General features: G+C 41.0%; 1 protein-coding gene across 12 annotated transcripts in view; it reads right to left on the minus strand.

Moving 5' to 3' along the window:
• Positions 1 to 20,833, minus strand: part of Tcf4 (transcription factor 4) — a 347,192-nt gene that overhangs the window by 114,172 nt on the left and 212,187 nt on the right. For 8 of the 12 annotated variants that reach the window (XM_034518307.2, XM_034518300.2, XM_076912501.1 and 5 more), the window contains 2 exons: positions 11,106 to 11,235; positions 10,578 to 10,627 (listed from right to left, as the gene is read on the minus strand). In XM_034518307.2, the coding sequence (XP_034374198.1) occupies positions 10,578 to 10,627; positions 11,106 to 11,235 (180 nt within the window). The remainder of the gene's footprint in view (positions 1 to 10,577; positions 10,628 to 11,105; positions 11,236 to 20,833) is intronic. The other 4 variants (XM_076912504.1, XM_076912503.1, XM_076912509.1 and 1 more) reach the window with 1 other exon arrangement.

Here is a 20,833-nt window from a genome sequence, read left to right on the forward strand (position 1 = left end):
AAATGTGTGTTTCCTGAAAAAAAAAAAAAAAAAAAAAAAAAAAAACCCTCTCATCAGAGCCATGAATGAACTGCGAGTGGAGAAGTTTGGTGTTGCTGAACAAACGGGGATCATTTGGGGGAGCAACACGAGCCCTCTGCTGCCAGCGAGTACGCTCCACGAAAAGCCAAACTGCAATCAAGTTTGGAGAAAACCAATATCCTTTGTAATCCACAAGGTGGCAATGACTCCAAAAGAGGGGGCAGCTACCCTTGGACCCATCAGCCTCCCTGGGAACATTCAATTGGCTGAGGGGGGGGGGGTCACCAGTCAGGGACCTTTCCTGAGGAGTTGAACCTGCTGCCTTGTTTTCCACAAAATTAAAACTGCCCAGGAAAAGCATTCGTGTTGGACTGTTAAGTGCAGGCTCCTCCCAGTCCCCAGCACCTGTACAAGATTTCCTTTATTCTTTAAAAGCAAGAAGAGGTCACTAACCAGCTCTTGCTTTATTTTCAACTGTTTTTAGTTTCCCGTAGGTGATGAGCAGAATTACTTTTCTTTTAAGGATCCACCAGCAGTGGTATTGACAGCACACACACGGCAATACACCAAAGGCTGGAATCCAGCAGTTATTCAGCTTTCCTTTAAAGTGCCCTTACGAACACATAGACATATTTAATGTTAGAAATGTACCTGAGCTAAAGATATTCAGATCTTCTTTCTAGGATAAACACAAGCCAAGGAGGTCACCAAGATCCAGCTGATCCACACATCTTTATCCGCCCAGATGCAATTAAAAGGCCAGGCCATAGACTTCCCTTGGGCTGGGAACGGGAGCCACGCCCACAAAGGTAGCCGGTGCAGCAGTCAGGAGGGAAATTTGAGAATGCCACTTACACGCTAGGAAACAAAGCATGCACCTCTCAACTAATTAGAGGCAGAGCTGACTTAGACACAAACAAATGTTTGGTAAAAGCAAAATATCAGAAGAGGTGTTGGGTGGACATCTTGGCCTATGGTCCCACTCACTGTACTTCCGGCAGCACCTATGCAGAACTGTATGGCGCGTGATTAACGAAGGCTGACTGAGGCCAAGATGAAGGGACACAAAAAGCATTGGAAGCAACACCTAGAACAGAAGCAAGTGTCCAGTGTTGGGCAACATCCTGTGTGCAGCTGAGTCTCTATTCTGTCCTGACCTGCTCTGACCTCAGCCACCCTGTTAGATTATTTTCCCTCAAAGGATAAAAAAGAAGGGTAGCTACCTTGTTGCTGAAATTTCCAGTTCAACATGGAATGCTGACACTACAACCAAGCTATTGCATACACATGTCATGTGTAGCTAGTAAGTAGTATAGCGAACTCCAGGTAAGCTGACCGTCGCATGCCTCAAGCACTCTGTCACTTTGTCTCTATAGTTCATTTAAAAAAAAAAAAAAAGTTCTCCTGGGTGCTTGGGTTTCCGCCTTGGAGCTACTCCACAGGCCTTGTGTGCGGGACCACATAGAGACATGGAGGGCCAGTCTCCAGGGAGGCAAAAGCCTCGATATTTTAATCTGGATAGTCAAATGTTTTTGAGGCAGAGATGGCTGTCTGGGAAATCAAACTTGAGGGCTTTGTGTGTGCCGGGCAAGTACATTGCTATTGAGGTCCATCCTAGCCCTTGCCACATGCCCCGTTAACAATAATCTTGGTGCAGAGAGTGTCCTTGCACTACAGAGGGTGCTGGATAGCTGTAGGCAGCAGAGGTAGCATCTTGGTTAAGGGAAGCCTGTGCAGATCTCAAAGACGGCTCTGCCACATACACGCTGCATGGTAGTGCCGTGTTACGCCTCTCCACAGGCCTTAGCTTCTTTACCCAGATGTAAAAGCTGCAGCCGCCTATGAGTTCTGTAGGCTTACATACTGTCCTACAGTATGTGCGTCTGTGTGGGAGGGTTGCTGTGAGCACACTGCCATCTTTTCTCACAGGCACTATGTACGTTCCACAGGTGCCGAGGACAGAAAATCAGGATAAAGTTAGGCAGGGCCAGTACCCCATCAGGCTCTACCCCTGCTATCCCAAAACTTAGTCCACGGAGATGGGCTTGCAAGTCACACTCAGAGGTGTTGTGCTAAAAGCACATGCTTTACCTTACTCAAGGTGGAAACATGTGACTGATGGGCTGGTAAGAGGTTTAAAGGGACAGAAGTCCACTTGTGATGTCATATGGGCTTTTTGGTTTCCTTCATGCAAGGCTTCCTTAAAAGGCCGCCTATGCTTAGATGCTGGTGATACCACACCACATTTCATAAAGAATGAAGGACCAATAAGGTGACAGTGGGCACAGTCATGTGTAACAGTGCAGGGACCATCTAGTCTTTAGTTTGGTGGGAAAGCAAATCTGACAAAATATAATTGAAGGGGCTGAAGAGATCGACCAATGGTTAGGAGCACTGAGAGGTTCTGAGTTCAATTCCCAGTGACCACATGGTGGCTCACAACCGTCTGTAATGGGATCTGATGCCCTCTTCAGGCGTGTTTGAAGACAGCTACAGTGTACTCATATACATAAAATAAAATAAATCTTTAAAAGTATACACGAATGAGGGGAACAAATGCAATAGGAATGTATGAGAACAGGAGTGTGGAGAACACACAGTTTCCCTCCCACTGAGAAGCCTGGAGTTCTGGGCTGTCCTGACCAAACACGCCAATGGGACTCACAAAAGGCAAAACAAAATGGAGTTTGTTTACACAGCAACTGCCTAATGTGGCCTGAATTTTACAAATCCTAACACTTCTGCCCTACAGCAAACACACTGAATTTCACTTCATTTTGCATTTCATGTATCAATGAAACCATAGGTAACATGGATTGCCATCTTGGGTATCTATACAAATAAACTTCATATCAAGGTACTATGTGAGGGACCTATAAGCTTTCAACAACAAAATTTTACCCATAAAACATATATGCCTGAATATTAAGTAGCCGAACTCATAGCCATCTCAAATCTTATTTTCAACTAGTATAACAGTTACTGAGATTGGTTTATTTTCTGTGCCAGTGATGAAGGTGGTTACCAAGCGATGAAAGCGCAGCTCTTGGCTTCTGCGTATTGAGAAGTGAGCTAAGGACCATGTCACTCCCTTCACTTAACATCCAAGTCACTGAAGTTTGGTGAAACAGCAGCCTAGGTTTTATATACTACTTGTTATTGAATTATATTTGTGCCTCCAAGTTCATCTCATAATGAGCAAACCAGAAAATATTATTGAGCCCCGTGTTAGCACACCTGGGCACCTGTGCGATGGCCCAATTCCCCAAACAGGGTTACTTGAAAACATCACCGCTAAGAATCAGCCACCTACTTGAAACCGCTTTCTCCCAGCAGCTAATGATATAATGATATACTGTGCCGATCAGGAGAATGAAAGCCATTACAATATTATTATAAGTATAATCCAGGAGGCATATTTAAAATGATATGGGCTGGGAGGGAGGAGGATGCTTCAGGCAGGCAGATACGCTTTCACAGATGATATCAAAATAATTGTTCCAAAACAGCATTTTCTGAAAAATCTCTAAATGGTAATAGCAAGTAGTGATGAAATTAGCACCCCCCCCGCCCCCGCCGTGTGTGTGTGTGTGTGTGTGTGTGTGTGTGAAGGGTAGCAATTTTCATGACTGAAAATGACCTATGAAGGTCATTTTTTTCCTAAGAAAATATACCTTTCTATTATGAGTCTATGCTTCACAGGTTAGACCTCCAGTCAGCACCAGCATGGCAGTGCACCAAGACATTTTCCCACAGTTGGCTTTGAAGACAGATCTTGAAGCTGAGGCACGCCCCTATTTTTCTCTCCTATCAAATAATCAAAACACATTTACTAAAGCTTCGCATACCTAGAATCTCTTCTGAGTGCCCTGGAAGTGAATATTTGCTACGATGCTGAGATATCACTTTTTAAAAAATATCCTTTTGCAAAAATACAGCTTTCACTTTTGTTTCGGACCGAAATCTAGACACCTGGACAGAATTGAGCTCATCCCAGCTTTCAGCTCTGAGTGGGAAGCAGGGAGTCATCTGCAGTACCTTAACTTCCATGAAGGGGGCGTGTGCGCTCAAGTGAAAGCCGGCAGGGCTGGCTATGCCCAGGCAGCAGCTTTGAAAAAGAAAACACAATCACTCCCAAGTTGCTGTTCAGGAGAAATAATCGGGTACTTAAAACTACGGAATTTGCCTGCATCTTATGAAAGTTCCTGCTCTTTGAAAGGGAACACAGTGGCTACACACCCGCCCTAGACAGGACAGGCCCAGGCTACTTCTTAGAAATACGGACTTGAAATTCAATGTAATTTACTTCTAAAATGAAACAAAGCAGGTGCCTGTCAACAGCCTGCCTATGGTTATTCTGCCTTAGGAAAATACAACTTTGCTATTTTTGATGAAATCGCATTTACCACCCCCCCCCCCAGAGGTCTATCTCTGATTTATTACTTCAAATTAAAACTTTCAAAATTTGTGAAAGGAAGGAAACACATCTTGGATATGCAGAAATTGTCACTAACTGGAAGGGGAAATTTATTTTGCTCTGTTAAAATATAAGGACTGATCTGTCTGTGAACTTTTAATAGCTAGAAAGAAATGGCTTCCAACCAAATATCCTGCCCCCATCTCTGCATGTCTATAAACAAGAAATCCATAGAGAAGCCAGATGCTCCAAAACAAGCTTTAAAATTGCAAAATACATGAAAGTCCCGGGACCATTCTCTTTCTGAGGTAAAAGAGCCCTGAAGCCAGTTCCTAGACTTCTGTAATTAAACCACTAAGAGTTCAAATTTCCACACCAAATTATGCTCTTCAGTGGAAGCGAGAAAAGAAAGTGCAAACTGACAGTTCCCTAAAACGTATTTCTCCTTTCTTAACGCGCGAGCACAGATGTATTGTTCTAGCTGCTGAGCTCTTAAAGGAAGTCTTGATAAATCTTAATAGGTAACACTGAGTCTGAAAACTTCATCACTCATAGTCACACACTGGGGAAGGGTTGGGACATAATGTTGCATGCCTCCCTTAAGAGAGGCAACTGAGAAGTAAGAGCAGCCACCCCCCTGCTTGAGTACGCGCACGTGCACACGCACACACACACACACACACACACACACACACACACACACTCTTCTGACAGGAGGAACAAAATGGTCTGGATCCCTTGGAGGGACTGGGGTCTGTAACTTTTTAATTTGCCAAGACAACCTCTGAATAGACAGACACACAAATCTGCCCTCTATGGCAAGCCTTTATTTTTGTCCTGCCGCCTTTCACCTTTCTTTTTCTCTTTATATTTAAAATATGCACACCAGAAGTCTCCAGAAGAGGGGGGGAGAGTGTGCTCCAAAGTTGCAGGAAAGATTATTCTGGAATTCCCAACAATACTGAAATCTTTAAGAAAACTTGTGGAAGCCTGGAATGCCAAGTGACAAATGGTGCATATCTCCTGTCTGTGCTTTCTGAAATACTGAGTCTCCAATGCAAAGACTATAAAGATCCTCCTGTATTTATTTAATACCCTAGAATCTCATGCAGAACTTAACGTTTTCCTTTGCCTCTGAAAGCAAGAGAGAGGATGAGATTGGTTTCTAGAAAAACACATTACTGAACTTAAAGCATAAGACTGGATTAGTGAATTCTGCATTTCCTGCATGAAAAAAAAATATTTAGCATCAACAATTTTCTCGGTTCTTACAGTATCCCTGGCGCTGTGTTCTTCTATAGGCCATACAAACTGGGTGGATATTTCTTGTCCTATTTGCATGGTTTAATTGCATCTCCTTCCTCGCTATACATTTTCATAATTTGTTGACTTCGTTTTTATAATCAAAACTCATATTTTAGCATCTTTAGCTAGAGATGAGCACACTAAGTTCAAAGTTGATTCTCGGAGCTGACCTGATAGGTTAATATAAACTGTTACAATTGTGTGTATCATCCCTACACTTGTTTGTATCACTACAAGAAAATGACCTTGAAGACACCTTCTATTCTATCTTATAAGACTGGCTGCTTTTAGAGCTCCTGACATAAGCCCTAGTCCAGGTAGCTGAAAGTCAGTTTACTCATGGTACATTTAATACCACCACGATCATACTAAAAAAGAGATGTATTTCTGCCTGGGTTCAAATGTGTTGATATGAAAATGTGCCACAGGATACAGAACAAAGTGTCTGTAATTTCCTTAAGATAACTGTCAAAAGGTATGATGGCTGGCATGTTTTTAAATAGTATATTTTTCAACCATATAACTTCTGGGCTCCTACTAAAAAATAAACAAGTTAGCATTTCTCTTGAGAAATCATTTGAGATTTCTTCAAGCATCTGAGGAGAAAAAAAAAGACAAAACACTTGAAAGTATGGATTCAATAGCATATTTAAAACCTTCAATTTTTTAATGTGATTTAAAAATCTAAGAAAATAAATGCTGTTAGTATTTTCCACTTACACTGATGTATCTAATAATCTCTATATAAAAATATGGTTAAATCCAGACTGAAAGATTTTATTTTACCTAAGGATTCATGTTCCTTGGGGATCATATGGTATCAAATACATGCTACGGTTTTGTTTTCTCAAATCCACCTAAGGACCTGCTCATGCCTCAAATTTTCTTGGAGATGCTCCAATCTTATTTTAGAATCTTTTCCTCGGGATCCACGCATCCAAAATTATCTCGGACCACTTAAAGCTTGCCAGTTCCTCCTGAATTAAATATAAATAAATAAACCAAAACTACAATTTAACATGGAAATCAGATTTTACTGAAAGATTTAGCTCGTGAAAATCTCACTGGAGATGAGAGAGAGCATGAAATAGCTCTCAGGTTAAACCTTTATATTTCCAGAATCTTACAATGTTCAAGAAAGCCAGAGGGAGCCTATAAGGAGGTTTGCAATTAAAGTGAAGACCAACTCCACAAATGGCTGAATTACAAAACTGTACCTCTTTATACTTTCTGATAAAATGTAGATAATTTCAGTATGAAGATGAAGGCTTTGCATGTTTACATGTTAGTGTGCACAATAAAATTCCCAAACGACATCTGCTCCTTTTTCCTGTGCATTTGATAAGAATATTTTTAAATAGTACACTTGGAAATTGTTCCTTTCTAGATTTTAATTCTATCATGTTAATTTCTAGTAAAAAGAAGGAAAAAAAAGAAAAGCAGAAAAGCATGGATCATTTCTCCTAAGCTGTAATTTAATATGGTGCATTTTTTCTCTACATAAATACACGGCTCAATTGGTACGATTATTAGGCTATTCACAAACAAGGAACTTGCTGGAAAGGATAGTAAAGCTGCCAAGTGCCAAGATCTCAAGGAAATCTGGCTTAAAGTAGACAGTGTAGATTCGGAGACCTAATCAGACAAGAAGTTCACATGTAGGTTCGAAAGGATGGAGATGCTAACTGATCAGTGGCTTCAGGCACAGGCACAGCTTTATGACCGAAGTCCCTTAGGATGAGAAAAGCTATCAGCTAGTGGGACACAGCAGAAAGGGTGACTGTGTTAAGGTGTGAGAAGAAACCAGGACAACCTTCTACAGCAGGAGACTGGAGCTCCCCGAACAAGTATCATTTCTCACAGTCTTTCCCTGACCAAAGTACCATAGTCATCACTCCAGAGAGAGCCTGTCTTCTCTACTTTCGTGGTTCTAAAGACCTTTGTGGATGATGCTTATATCATCCCGTGTCAAGCCTTCACGGTGGCTCAAGAGCTCCAGATGTGGCACACAGTACAAATGCATGTTCATGCCTCGTCCCAAAACTATGAAGCCCTCTGTCTCTGTCTCTCCACTCCCTCCCTACCCCCTAGTCCCTTCCTCTCTGCCTCTCCCTCCCCTTCCCTCTCTCTGTAGGCAAAGCAGAGCTTTTAAACAAAGCTAGGCAATTCTCCCCATCTCCTTGACCCAGATAGCCTGAAAGAGCCTCATGAGAGCAAGAGAAGTCTATCTCTTTCCCACCCTTGTATTAGTGTGTCCATGAAATACCATACTGTAAATGTTCCTCTGTTCATCTATGAAACAGAGAGGGGCTACTTCACTGGGGGTGGGGGATGGGTTGACATGATAGATTATAATAGATTTATCACTACTTATGGTAAATATGTATTTAAGAGAACATAAATATCTTTAATCTAATCACTTCCAGAGAATGCTAGCCCAATCTTTTACTGTCTGTTACACAAATACTCAAGAATATGTTGAAACAAGGTTCAGAAGTATCTTGTATCAGGCATGTCGCATAATTTTATCTGAACTTAAAAAAGAATAAGGGAGACAGAGATCTAAAAATACAGAAATCTGGATCTACTGGAGCCAGAGTGCTACTGTGTCTAGCACAGACCGTTTCCTGAAATCAAGTGAAAACACATACTTGATAGAGGCAAGACATGGGATATCCTTATCAGTGATAGAATAAAACAAAGCTAATGTACGCTAAGGAAATCCCAACCGCAAGAGGACTGAGATGTTCTAGAATTACCAATAAAGCAGTGATGGGAGCCGGAAATTGCTCAAATTTATCTTATTCTTTCTGCTTAAACCGTAACCGGATTTTTATCTTGTTTCTCATCTTTTGAAGAAGGGCTATACAGCAGTGAATCCCTTAGGACTGCTGGCACATTTAGCCACAAAAATGTTCTCTTGGAAGCATTAAACCTAAACCGACTGTCCATCAAAAGCCAAAACTTGGATAATATAAACAAGTTTCTAATTCTTAATATTTATGTGTTAGAAGAAAAAGATTTTTTTAGCATAGTACAATGTGATATGCCACCAACAGCAATAAAAAGCTCTTGAAAATGTTTTTGTAGAGACCAGCTAACCAGAGAAAAATATTTATATTTATACTTAAATATTTATAACGAGCTAAGAGAAGTTACTGATAATTAGTAATATCATCGCCACTTCAAATAGCTGCTAAGAAACTGTGAAGATTTCTGCAAAGGTTTCCGCAGTAAAACAAAACAAGCAACAAAACACAAACAAAGACAAAAAGCCCAAAGTTGATCTTCACCTGAGGTATAGATAAAATGAGATAACCTGAATTCTTGGAGCTCCCATGCCGACAGTGTCACTAACCAACAACCGCACTTTCAATGCTTTTAATATTATCAGGGTTAAGTTACGTTCAAAATGTAAACAAGTTCAAGGACTTTATCACCTGAAGCTGTCCTTAAAACCATTCATCTAAAATTCCAACTATATAAACTCTACCAGTAACTTCAAGCTGAAAATATGCCTACAAGAGCAGCCAATCTGAATGAAACATAGGAACTCAAGAAACAACAACATGGTACAGTTTTAAGTGACATATTGATATTCTAAAATGACTATTTTATGTGCCATTGGCAGTTTTATTTACACAATATTTTTCCATATTTAGGGCTAATTTTGTGGTGCTTCTTCAACATTATCAAGTCTGATAATCAGCATACAAAATTTGTGAGGTTTTTCTTTTGATACAACTTATTCTGATATATTCATTTAATAATTTTTTGGATGAGCTGAACTGAAATCAAGTCAAATACACAGGTGTGTGGGTTAATCTAGCACATTTGCAAAACCCATTATTCTTCCAATTTACTAAAACTGAAATAAAACCAATGAGTGCACTGATTAGTAATACATTTTCAGAAATCTAAATATAATTTTGTCTTAAAGTGTAAGGACTTATATGGCCCATTAGTCTTTTTTTTTTTTAACATACTAGAAGATTACATTAAAACTGGCTTTACATGTACAACACTGGAAGGATGAAAAAAACAGGGAAAAGATAGAGGAAATCATACTTTTATTTTACATAAAAATTACTAGCAATGGATCCGTTATAAACAAATTAAATACTTGGAAAAAATTACTAGCAATGGATCCATTATAAACAGACAAAATACTTGGAAGACCTAAAATTTGCAAATACATGAACTCAAATCAATGTGCCATGCATTTCCTGTGATTATAGTAACCAACTTTCCTAGGACAGGGCCTTGGGCAGCGGCACGCCCCCTCCACAGCCCCAGGTCTTGCAGATGTCACGAATGCTTCGGTTACAGCTGGATTCTACTATCCTTACTTTTGCAAACAGTGACCACCTTTGCAGGTCTTATTCATCAACCTCTTCAGAAAATAGAGACATTCTCCCTGCACCCTGGGCTGAAACCCGTGTAATTTTTCCCTAAATCCGCTCCACAAATCTCCTTTCGCATGCAAATCCATAAATCATCATAATACTGACAAAGAATTTAACTGACACATGAAACCAATGCTCTCCAAAGCCCTGTACAGGTAAAGCTCTGCAACTTGAGGCATCTTTTCAAGGCTCTCTTCAGAGCTTAACTTGCTGAATACCCACTGAGGCCAGTAGCCTTCCAGCAGGGGCTATTAATCACTACAGTGAGCGTCAGATAAAGCTGGTCACTCCTACCTTCTCCACATTCTAGATGCGCGTGCGCCCAGCAGCTCTGGGCGCATGGAACCTCATTGACTTTGTTAGCTTTCTACTGACACCAAGCAAAACACAATGGACAAAGTACCGAGCAAAAACCAGGCAGTACTTACTGAAGACGGCAAACCTGGAGGAACTTTTCGGACTTTCTTTGTCTGCACCTCTGAAAGAAAAACGAAGAAGCTGTGAGCTCCAACGTGCCCAGTTCTCCAAATGAAAAAATATCAAACCAGAACGTTACTGAGCTTAGAGCAGACTTTCTTCAATAGACACCCCAACACGCCCCAGCAACTATCTCCCCTTTCATACTACCATGGGTGAAAAGCCGCTCTGCCAGTGGAAATGAAGAAACGGGATCTACCTTGCGACTACTCTGTGTTTTAAAACAGGTTTCTTGTGTGCGCAGTCAAGTGACAGGCCAAAATCATCAAACATTTTTAAAAGTTATGGTGCTGTGTAAATGGTTACCACATCCCCCGGGGGAATAGGAGAGGCGCCAAGCTGAAGACGGGCTCAAATGTTTGGGGATGGGGGCCGGGATTGTCCTTTGTGGCAAAGTAGGGGTAGTTTAGCTTTTTTCTTTTTTTTTTTTAAGTGAACTTAATAAAGATTCCAGGCATTCAAACAGAAGAGGGCCTTACCCATGGCACTACTGTGCAGAGGCCTCCTCCGGGCGTTATTGCTAGAATACTGATAGTACTGGGAGCCAGGTTTGGTGGGCGAAAGGGTTCCTGGATTGCCCATATCCATGTCCCCTCCGAGGAGACTCTGCTAGAAGGAGAAAAAAAATAGACGTTTAATTTTTCACATTTACTACCTTGCACCTGATTGTGAGCAGAGCAATACAGAGACCAACATTTGCTGAGCTAAAACAATTTATAGAACAACTACCAAAAAGCAAAAGCTATCATCATGTTGGGTATTTTTCAACCCTTTGGAAGGTAGATGGTACCCCCTCCTTAAACCAAATATATTTTTTTAAAATCATTTTAGATGATAAAAACTTTAATTTCATAAGAAAATGTCATTTCTTTAAGATAGATGTTTTCTTTCCACATACTTGGGCTCTGGTCTGAGAACTATTCAGACCCATGTTTCAAAAGGACCAACCTGAATCTCATTTTTTGAACACATATGATTTTCCCCAGCCGCACACACTGGGAGTCAGTGTAGACAGTCCACTTTCTCTGGGACACATTCTTATCATCTGGGACTTTATCAGGCTCTCACAGAGCACAGAATGCCAGATGAGTGGAGAAGAAATTCAAATTCCAGGGCAAACTTTCAATACTACAGCAGAAGTAGGAATTCTCTGCAAACGGGTACAAATCCGAGGAGTTCTCTTGAAGACTACCAGAAACTGAAACAAATCCCCTGCGGAGTCAACATTTACCTGAACACCAGAACATTCCCACAACATCATCAAGCTGTCACAGTGTGACAAATTGCTAAACTTTCCAAAAATGATGACATAAGACAGATTACATAATATTACACTACCTAAAAGCTACATAGGAACTTACAATACATACACCGCCTGATTATATTCTGCATTGGGTACATTGTTCTTTAAATTATTCTGATAGGCAATAAAACAAGTGTGGATAGTACCATTTATATTAAGAACAAATTTGCTATTTAATAAAGAAATTTTAAAATTAAGTACTAAAAATCTAACTTTATCGTTACTTGTAATCAACTTTTACTGACTGAACTAATTACTGTCCTTGATAAAGTACAGAATGTGTTTTCCCTAATCTAAATTCTAATCACCATGTCACTCACAACAGACTTAGGGATGCTTCACTAACACACTATTCACATGCAAAATACTCTAAATAGGCCAATTATGACTCTGCCCCTGTTCCCTGGTTAACCCGCTGAGAACTGAAAAATTTCACAAGGCAGTCACCACCTAAAACAAAGGGTCCTTGTTTTAAATTAAGACAGTCTTTTTGATTCCTAAATAGCTCAACAAAGTGGCATGTCTTCCAGTGAAAGCAGTTGGTCAAATATGACCCATAAGCTGGGAAATAAAAGTTCAAAGCTCTTTTAGCCTCCACTATATAGATAAATATCATACAGAGAGCTGGCCATGCTGGGGGATTTCTGTGACTGTTGGTGAACTCTATGTAAGGAGACTCAGCCATTGGCATGCCTGTCTTCGCTGCTTCAAGCTTAGATGTGTTCCGGGATACACAATAAACATCACTTTCAAAAAGAAGAAGAGGAGGAGGAGGAGGAGGAGGAGGAGGAGGAGGAGGAGGAGGAGGAGGAGGAGGAGGAGGAGGAGGAAGAAGAAGAAGAAGAAGAAGAGGAAGAGGAAGAGGAAGAGGAAGAGGAAGAGGAAGAGGAAGAGGAAGAGGAAGAGGAAGAGGAAGAGGAGAAGGAGGAAGAGGAGGAGGAGGAGGAGGAAGAGGAAGAGGAAGAGGAAGAGGAGGAAGAGGGGGGAGGAGGAGATTCTATTCCTGGGCAACCAGTTAACAGTTCTCTGCTAGCATCTTGGTTCCAGCCACAAAGGATGAAAGTTGGGTCATTTGCCAGATAAAAACCAAAATCAGCACACCCAACCATTGCCTCTCTAGAACTTCTAGAAGACGCAAAAGTATTAACAGTGGTGAGCTAAAGCACCATACACACCATGACCAACATTTCTAGGAATTGGGGGAGGGGGAGGCTAGAGGTACAACATCAAACATTTTAAAAATGATTTTAGGTATTCAACTATTGAGAATCTCAACCTGAAATTCCACTCGAGAAATCCTTATTGACAAAAATCTACATTTATTTGAACATTAATCCAAGAGGTTTTTTTTTTGAAATCTCCACTGATAAAGGTGTGTCACTGCCTCTCCATAAATTGGTAAATTTACAGCTGAGTCTTCATGTTATTAGGAAAGGAGTTTGAAAACAACAATATGTTATTGTTATTGTGTATTTTACAGTATGCCGAACCTCCTGCATCCTAGGCAAATGGTCTACCGTTAAGTGACCTCATTCATGGCCTATGAAGTAAGACAAGCTTTGTATCTGCCAATAGTGCTGACACTGTATTGGCAATCACTGCTCTTATTTCTCCCTTTCTCTCTCTTTTCTTCCAAAGATATATAAAGTCCTCAAGGAAGGATTGAATAAATATTCCCAAAATAATCACTTTTCTTATTCCCTGGGTCTAACCATGGGTTGGTTCCTATTGGTCCTAGTATCCAAGGTTTTAGTCCCAGAAAAGGACATTTACATAGTAGGCAAACATAAAAACAAATGAGCGAGCTGACCTGGGTTTTAGTAGCATTCACAATAGAGCCGAGAAAGAAAGATAATGATAGCCCAGCTAACTGGCTGTGGCTGACCTCCTTCTTGTTGATTTCAAAGAAAATCTTCCTGTGAGCCAGTCATAAGCAAATCAGTGTCCAATTTGTCTATGCAGCCATATGAGCCATGTAGATCCCAGGACCAAAAGCCACAGAATACTTCCAACTAGAGACTCCTGGCAGTCTCCCCATCCCCACCCACCCCCCAATAGCACATTCCTGCTTCTTTCTTTTAGATCTGTTTGTTCCCTTTTCTTTTCCACTTGGACAATGGAACATTCTTCTAAAGAAACAAAAACAAACATTTCCTCAAACTTAAAGGAGCCTTAATCACCCCCACAGGGAAAATGAAGATAAAAATATATGTGCTCTTATTGTAGAGTCCACTTGTAAAATGAACAATGACTATTTACTATTGTTTGGTCTTTATGTCACACGCCTAACCTTCTGTGGCGATGAGAGAGATTAGAAATAATTTCCATTGCTGAAACACTTGGGTACATGAATGTTTAAAAGTCAATGACATTTGATTAAAGCAAATTAAATAAAAAGTACACATAAAAGATAAGGCATTCAGATGTTTGCAAAATTGCCTCCAAGTATGTATAGCTTTGAAAAACAAATTTATGTTTCACGGAAGTTAAGTTTAAAAGCAGTCTGCTCTCAAAATGGGTAAACGTATCCTTGCCTTAGATAGGATTAGAGAAGTTTTAGGGTCTTGTTTTAGGGTTGATTAGGTTGTTTGGCTGTTTGTTTGGTTTGGTTTGTCTGATTTTGGCTTTTGGTTTCTGTGCTTTAACATTGTGCCACTTTGTAGTCTATTGTTATTCTGGGTCCACAGTACTTAGCTGCTCTCCAGTCAGCCAGGAAACACTAAAAGCAAGCTGAGGTGCTTCGCACAGCAAACCATACTTGTAAACCCGCCTAACTGTTCACATGTGTGGAGACAAGCCATTCGCCTCCTTCTGATCCAGAGAGAAACAATTTCAAGCCTTAAAATACATAGCAAAGAATAAAACATACTGACTTCGTTCAGTAAGCGGAAAGGTTTGGAGAGGTACCCACTGTAGCCCACGCTCTAGCAAAGAGCCACGCATGGCATAGCCATTCATGCACTGAAGTCAAGATTCTGGGAGGGTCGAGTCAGTCAGACTGTTGCTCCTTTCATAGCATGTGTGAACTTGCAGACTTCCCTAGCATTAACTTAGCCTTGCCCTTATTCCATTTGGGAGCTGACTGCCCTCGTTCCTTGATGAGCTACCAAGCAGTGCTGATGCAACGAAGGGTGTAAACCATGAATCAAACGTGGGAATCAGAGAAGAGGCTTATACCTCAAATTAGATTTATAACTGAATGGTAATCAAAAATAGAAGGAACTGCTCAAAGCTTAAATTATCGACTTTTTCCCTCCTTGTTAAACTAAAATCATCTTGCTCTGAACTATTAATCCATTTCAGTCAGCACTTTAAGTGTAATGGGTGGGTGGTTCATTTCTAAAAAGGAAGATTATATTTACCCTTAATTATAGATATGAGTGAGGTCAGAGAGCTCCGCACACTGGTTTGGGGCATATGATTAATTTCTCTAATAGGCAAATGGCCTTGAATTTCAGAGGTGGGACCTGGGAAAGCCAACAGAGGAGTTGGGGGAGGCATTAAGAAATCTCTGAGGGGAAAAATGTGCCCCTCATTTTTGAGGCTTTCTCTGCTTTTGCGTCATTACCATTACGTTGTGATCTGATATCAGACACAACATCTTGGGGGAGGCTACTGTAGAACAGAGAAAAGCAGTCTCAGATGAAACCAGATTAAGCTCCTTTTCTGAACTTTTGCCAAATGCGCGAGAGTCTAATTCGTGTTTGGGTATTCTAGCGCTCACACAGCTGCGAGCCTATTCTTTCATCACAGACCCAAGTGATGTATGGTGGCTTTGTATGGCGAGCTGACTCCGTACAGGCCTGGGTTTGTTATCTTAATATGGAAATCAAATTCAGCATGGCTATCAAACTTATGAATGTTGGATATCCGGATAGGTACCTAATAGACTTTGCAAGCTTTGGGTACAAAATTGACGTGGAGAGAAATTACAAAGTAGATGCATTTAAAAACGTGGATCACAGCTGAGGTCTTATCTGCCCAGCTAATTCTGCCCAGAATTAGGTTTTCAAAGACACTGCTGAACAAGATTCCTAACAGCCATGGGGAAGTTTTTGCAAATCCCTATCGAATAGCTGCTGCTGAATTTGCCATTTTGACCACAGAAGGGCCATTGCTGACTTACTTAGTAGCAGGAGGGGGCCGTAATTTTGCTGCTGTTCGCACTTACTCGGCAACCTAGAATATATCTTGCACTGAAGGGCAATGAAGAACACAGTAATTCCACCTGTCCACTTCTGAACTTCAAAGCTCACGACTGAAGGTCAGACCTTGGACAGCCTTTATCCCTGATCCCTGAAGGTGCAGAAAGGCACTGTTGTAGCAGCTTACTTTGATTTCTGTCCTGGGCTTGGTTTCAGTGAAAAAGAACTTGAAAAAAAATTGGAAAGATGGGATGGCAGAGCTAATCCTGGGCTGAGATGGCTGCCATGTTACAGACAAAATACAAATTATGGAGTAGTTGTGTTTAAGGAACTCTAGGCATCACAAGAAATAAACTATATCAAACGTATGGGGCACATTGTGTTCCATAGGAGATCAGAAATAAAACCCAAGCTAGGCCTCATGAGGCAGCTGTGTCATCCCAGGTATTTGGGAGGCTGAGGTAAAAGGATTGTAAAAGTCAGGGCCTGCAGGAACTATGAGGCAAGCAGGGGCAACTTAGCAAGGCCCTGTCTCAAAATTAAAAAAATAAAACAGAGCTGGTGATGCCTCTTGGTGGTAGAGCAGTTCCGTAGAATATGCAAGGCAACAGGCTCACGGGCTCACGGCTTACTGCAATAAATGAAGGAAGGGAAGAGGATGGAAGGAAGGATGAAAGGAAGAAAAGAGGAAGGAAGAAAGGAAGGGAAGGAGGAAGGGAGAGTGGGAGGATGACTGACTCAAACACAGTGAGAAAAGAGAAGCAGAGAGTTCTGCATAGAGCAGGAGCTCAGAGGCATAGGGACTGAGCACAAATACCCTCAACCTCCTCTGTACCAGGGACTAGTAAATGGCTTATCAGAGTTGTTGGGACTAGTTTGAGGCCAGCCTGGTCTACAGAGTGAGTTCCAGGACAGCCAGAGCTACACAGACAAACCCTGTCTCAAAACAAAATAAAACAAAACAAAAAAAACCCCAAAAAACCAAAACAAAAAACACCCCCCCCAAAGGAAATGTCCCACATATGTAAAATGTCCAGCAGAATCAGTGCCCAACACATACCTCACCGACATCCCTGGGCCCAATTTTATATTTTCCCTTTTCTTTTTTTTTTTCTTTTCTTTTTCCCTTCCTTCCTTCCTTCCTTCCTTCCTTCCTTCCTTCCTTCCTTCCCTCCTTTCTTTTAAAAAGATTTATTTATTTTGTATATATGAGAACACTGCAACTGACTTCAGACACACCAGAAGAGGGCATCGGATCCCCGTTACAGATGGTTGTGAGCCACCATGTAATTGCTGGGAATTGAACTCAGGACCTCTGGTGTTCTTAACCGCTGAGCCATCTCTCCAGCCCTGCTTTCCCTTTTCAAATGACCAGTTGTGCGTAATTACTGATGTGTCTTTGATACATTTTTTCTTCTTCTACCATGACATAAACAAACAAACAAATAAACTTCCCAGTTTTGGTTGGAGCTTTGCATAATTTCCAAAGAATTCAAGTGACCTTGAACAAAATTACTTATTTTAGCAGATTAGATTTCACCAAACATTTCAAAATTCAAATACATTGTCTTTCTTTGTAAAGAAACAAAACACCTTACATTTAAATGTTATAATGCAATACAAAGGTTTCTATAGTAACTGTAACTTAATGTGGTAATAATGAAGTAAAAATTCATGCATTTTATAAAAATTATAACTGCCCAAGGATTGATGAGATTTACACATCCACCTATTTGATTATTTCTCAAACTAAACAACAACAACCCATTATTTATTATATATACTAAACTGAGAAGGTTTTCCTGTCGTTCATGAAAATATTCTGGAAGCCAGGGTCAACTATTACATATTAAAAAGAGGATTAATTTGGTTGTTGGGAGGTGTAAGTTCGGTAGGGGAAAAAAAAAGCACCAAAGCAACCAGTAATTTAGAATAAAAATATGACTTAAAAATTCTCATGTAAAGTATGCAGAATTTAACAAAAGTACTTTCTTGTCAACTGAAACTCTCAAGTTGGGTCAGGAAGTTCATTTACTTTATAATTTTATATAAAGCCACTGAAGAGCATATAAACAACATTTGCCTTGAAATGCTCTTCACCAGCAATAGCAAACCAAAGCCAAACAGGAAAACTTTGCCCCGTAAACACACAAAGGAACCAGTACCAGTCCTGTAAAGACATTGCTCTAATAAACACGCTGAAAGCTTCACTTCACCATGTTGCTATGTAAGTAAAATAAAAGACCAGCAATCTGTCACATGTCAGTCTTCATCATATTGGATGAGAAGAATCTAAATTCAAGGTTATTGTAAAAATATTTGCCTCTCTGGGCAAGGCTACAGAAAATCCATTCTTATGGTACTAGCCTCTAGGAGAATGGGGAGCAGGGGACAGCTCCCCTTCACGAAGCTTGCCAGGGTGCTCTATTATAGTCTAAAGGCCAACTGTGCAAGCTACCCCTAATGTAGAGCACGGCACTAAGATCCCCACCTGTATATAGGGTGACGAGCTCACTCTACTACATGGGGAAATTGAGTCCATCCAGCACAATAGTAAATGCCTAATGGAATCTTCGAATCACCTCCTTGAATCTTGAAATCCCTTCCTTCCAAATAACTGTCCTTTCAAAACTACATACAACCTCATGCTCTATGTAAGCTTTGCTTCCAAACATCCCCTCTTTCCTGACTGTCTGAGTGATCAGGAATATGAGGAGTGGAGACCGAGCTTATTGATATGCTCGTCAGAATAGGAAATTCCTTAAGTTATTCCATTTTTGACTCCCTATAGTGCCTAACATGGAGACCTACGGCAGAACAGACCACAGGGGAGCGGAACACAGACAGCAAGGAGAGGCAGGGCTATAAACACTAAAGCACGTGAATAACTGTTTTATTGGTCAACTCAAGGAGAAAGAGTATGCAAATCTGTTCCTCTTCTCAGTCCTACTGTTGTTGCTGTGAATAATACTAACCACTGCTAGAGACAAGTACAGATCCTTTGGACATTAACATGGCAGATACTGAAGCCTCCAATGTACAGATGGGAACATTTAGAGAACGACTCCACGTGGCTAGCAAGCAGTGGGGCCTGTTTGACTTGACACTGACATATATGCTTGCCTTTTATGCCCTATCCTTTCTATATTCTCTCTGCATCAAGTCCCTCATCACTAGTTGAAGCTATAAACTACCATTAGGGAATTCTAACTTAAGAAGTACATCTCTTCTTAATGCAGAAGAATCATCTAACACAGTAGAATCCAGCAGGCCTACATGTGAACGGCACCAAGCCCCAGGTAACCTGGATATGAGATCTTAGTGGGTGTCAGGCTTGTCTGGGACATGATAGTATGATCACACCCACAGTGAGAATTAGTGGGATGACTGGAAATGCTTAGAAACTGTGATTTCTCACTATAGACTGTGTGGTCCCTCAAGGCGGAAAGTGAGCTCCCTTGTCTCTGTGACCTTGGCATCTGGCACAGTGGGTCCTGATATACTGTGTGCCAAAAGTAAATGTCAACTGATTAAGTTAACTAATTAGCCAGGGAATGTGCTTATGAGATTTCAATTCTTATTGTTATGAACACATTCTCTCTCCGGTGTCCATGGACACACAGTCCCTAAACTTCCACTTGCAGTATCATCCTAAGATTTTTCATCTCCCACATCAGATGCACTTCACTCAAAAACTAAATAAGATTCCTGATGTACAAGTCACACAGCATATTTTCTACAAAACATTCCCCTGTTTCCTGATTATCAATTCAGGCCACCTAAGAAGAGGGGAAGAATCAGAATTGATAATGGGTATGAAGAAATTAGTTATGTGCTTTACAGAAATCACTCATTTGGCTATTGACCCTTATGTTTACACATGATTCATAAAATGAAAATGGATAAATTTCCTCAAACAGGTTTGGTGGTTGGACAGTCCATTGTTTACAAAAGGGCCAGGCTCTTGAGAGGGTTGGGCAGCAGGGGAAGAGTAGGCATCACCTAGCTGGACACCTACAGTAGAACAGACTACAGGAGAGAGGAGCACAGATAGCAAGGAGAGGCAGGGCCTGAGAAGACTTCTTTTGTCATATTCTGAGACAGTCTCTTTACGTAGCCCTGGCTGGCCTTGAACTCACAGAAATCACCTCGCCTCTGCCTCTAAGGACTGGGATTAAAGGCATGAGCCAGAACAACTGGCTTGTGGAGTCTTTTAAAGAAGATGCTTTTAATAAGGAACACAGCTTAGGAAATAGTCTGGGAGAATTTGAACTGGGTAGCAAAGAAATGGTTCTCCTTGGGTTGCTCTTACCTAACCTCCGGGTTCTACTTTCTTGACTACTAAAATCCAGTTGGCTTAGAGAGAAGTGAAGCTGAAGAAATGGATGAACAGACTTCAGAAACAAATGGGATCATCAAGGAAATGACACAAAGTTCTAAAGCATATCTTCACGTGAGGTAAAGTCATCCTTTTCTCTCCACACCACATTGGCCCTTCCTAGGGCACTTAGACATTCCACAAAAAAAGCCCTCTGAAACTCAAGGCTGAGTCCATTTCCTCAAGGACAAAACCTTTCTGAGCTCACAAACTTTCAACCTCTCTACATTCCCAAGGCCAATTTACTCCTAAGGCATCGTCCAGATTTTCCTTTACAGTTGGCCAACTGAAAAGACGTCACTCTGCCTTTGCTACATGCCAGCTGCTATGGTGGGCCAGGAGTAAACAGACTACTCAAGTGATGGCCTCCCCTAAAAATGG

This window comes from Arvicanthis niloticus, chromosome 14, assembly GCF_011762505.2.
Source record: "Arvicanthis niloticus isolate mArvNil1 chromosome 14, mArvNil1.pat.X, whole genome shotgun sequence".
In the NCBI taxonomy this organism is placed as follows: domain Eukaryota; kingdom Metazoa; phylum Chordata; class Mammalia; order Rodentia; family Muridae; genus Arvicanthis; species Arvicanthis niloticus.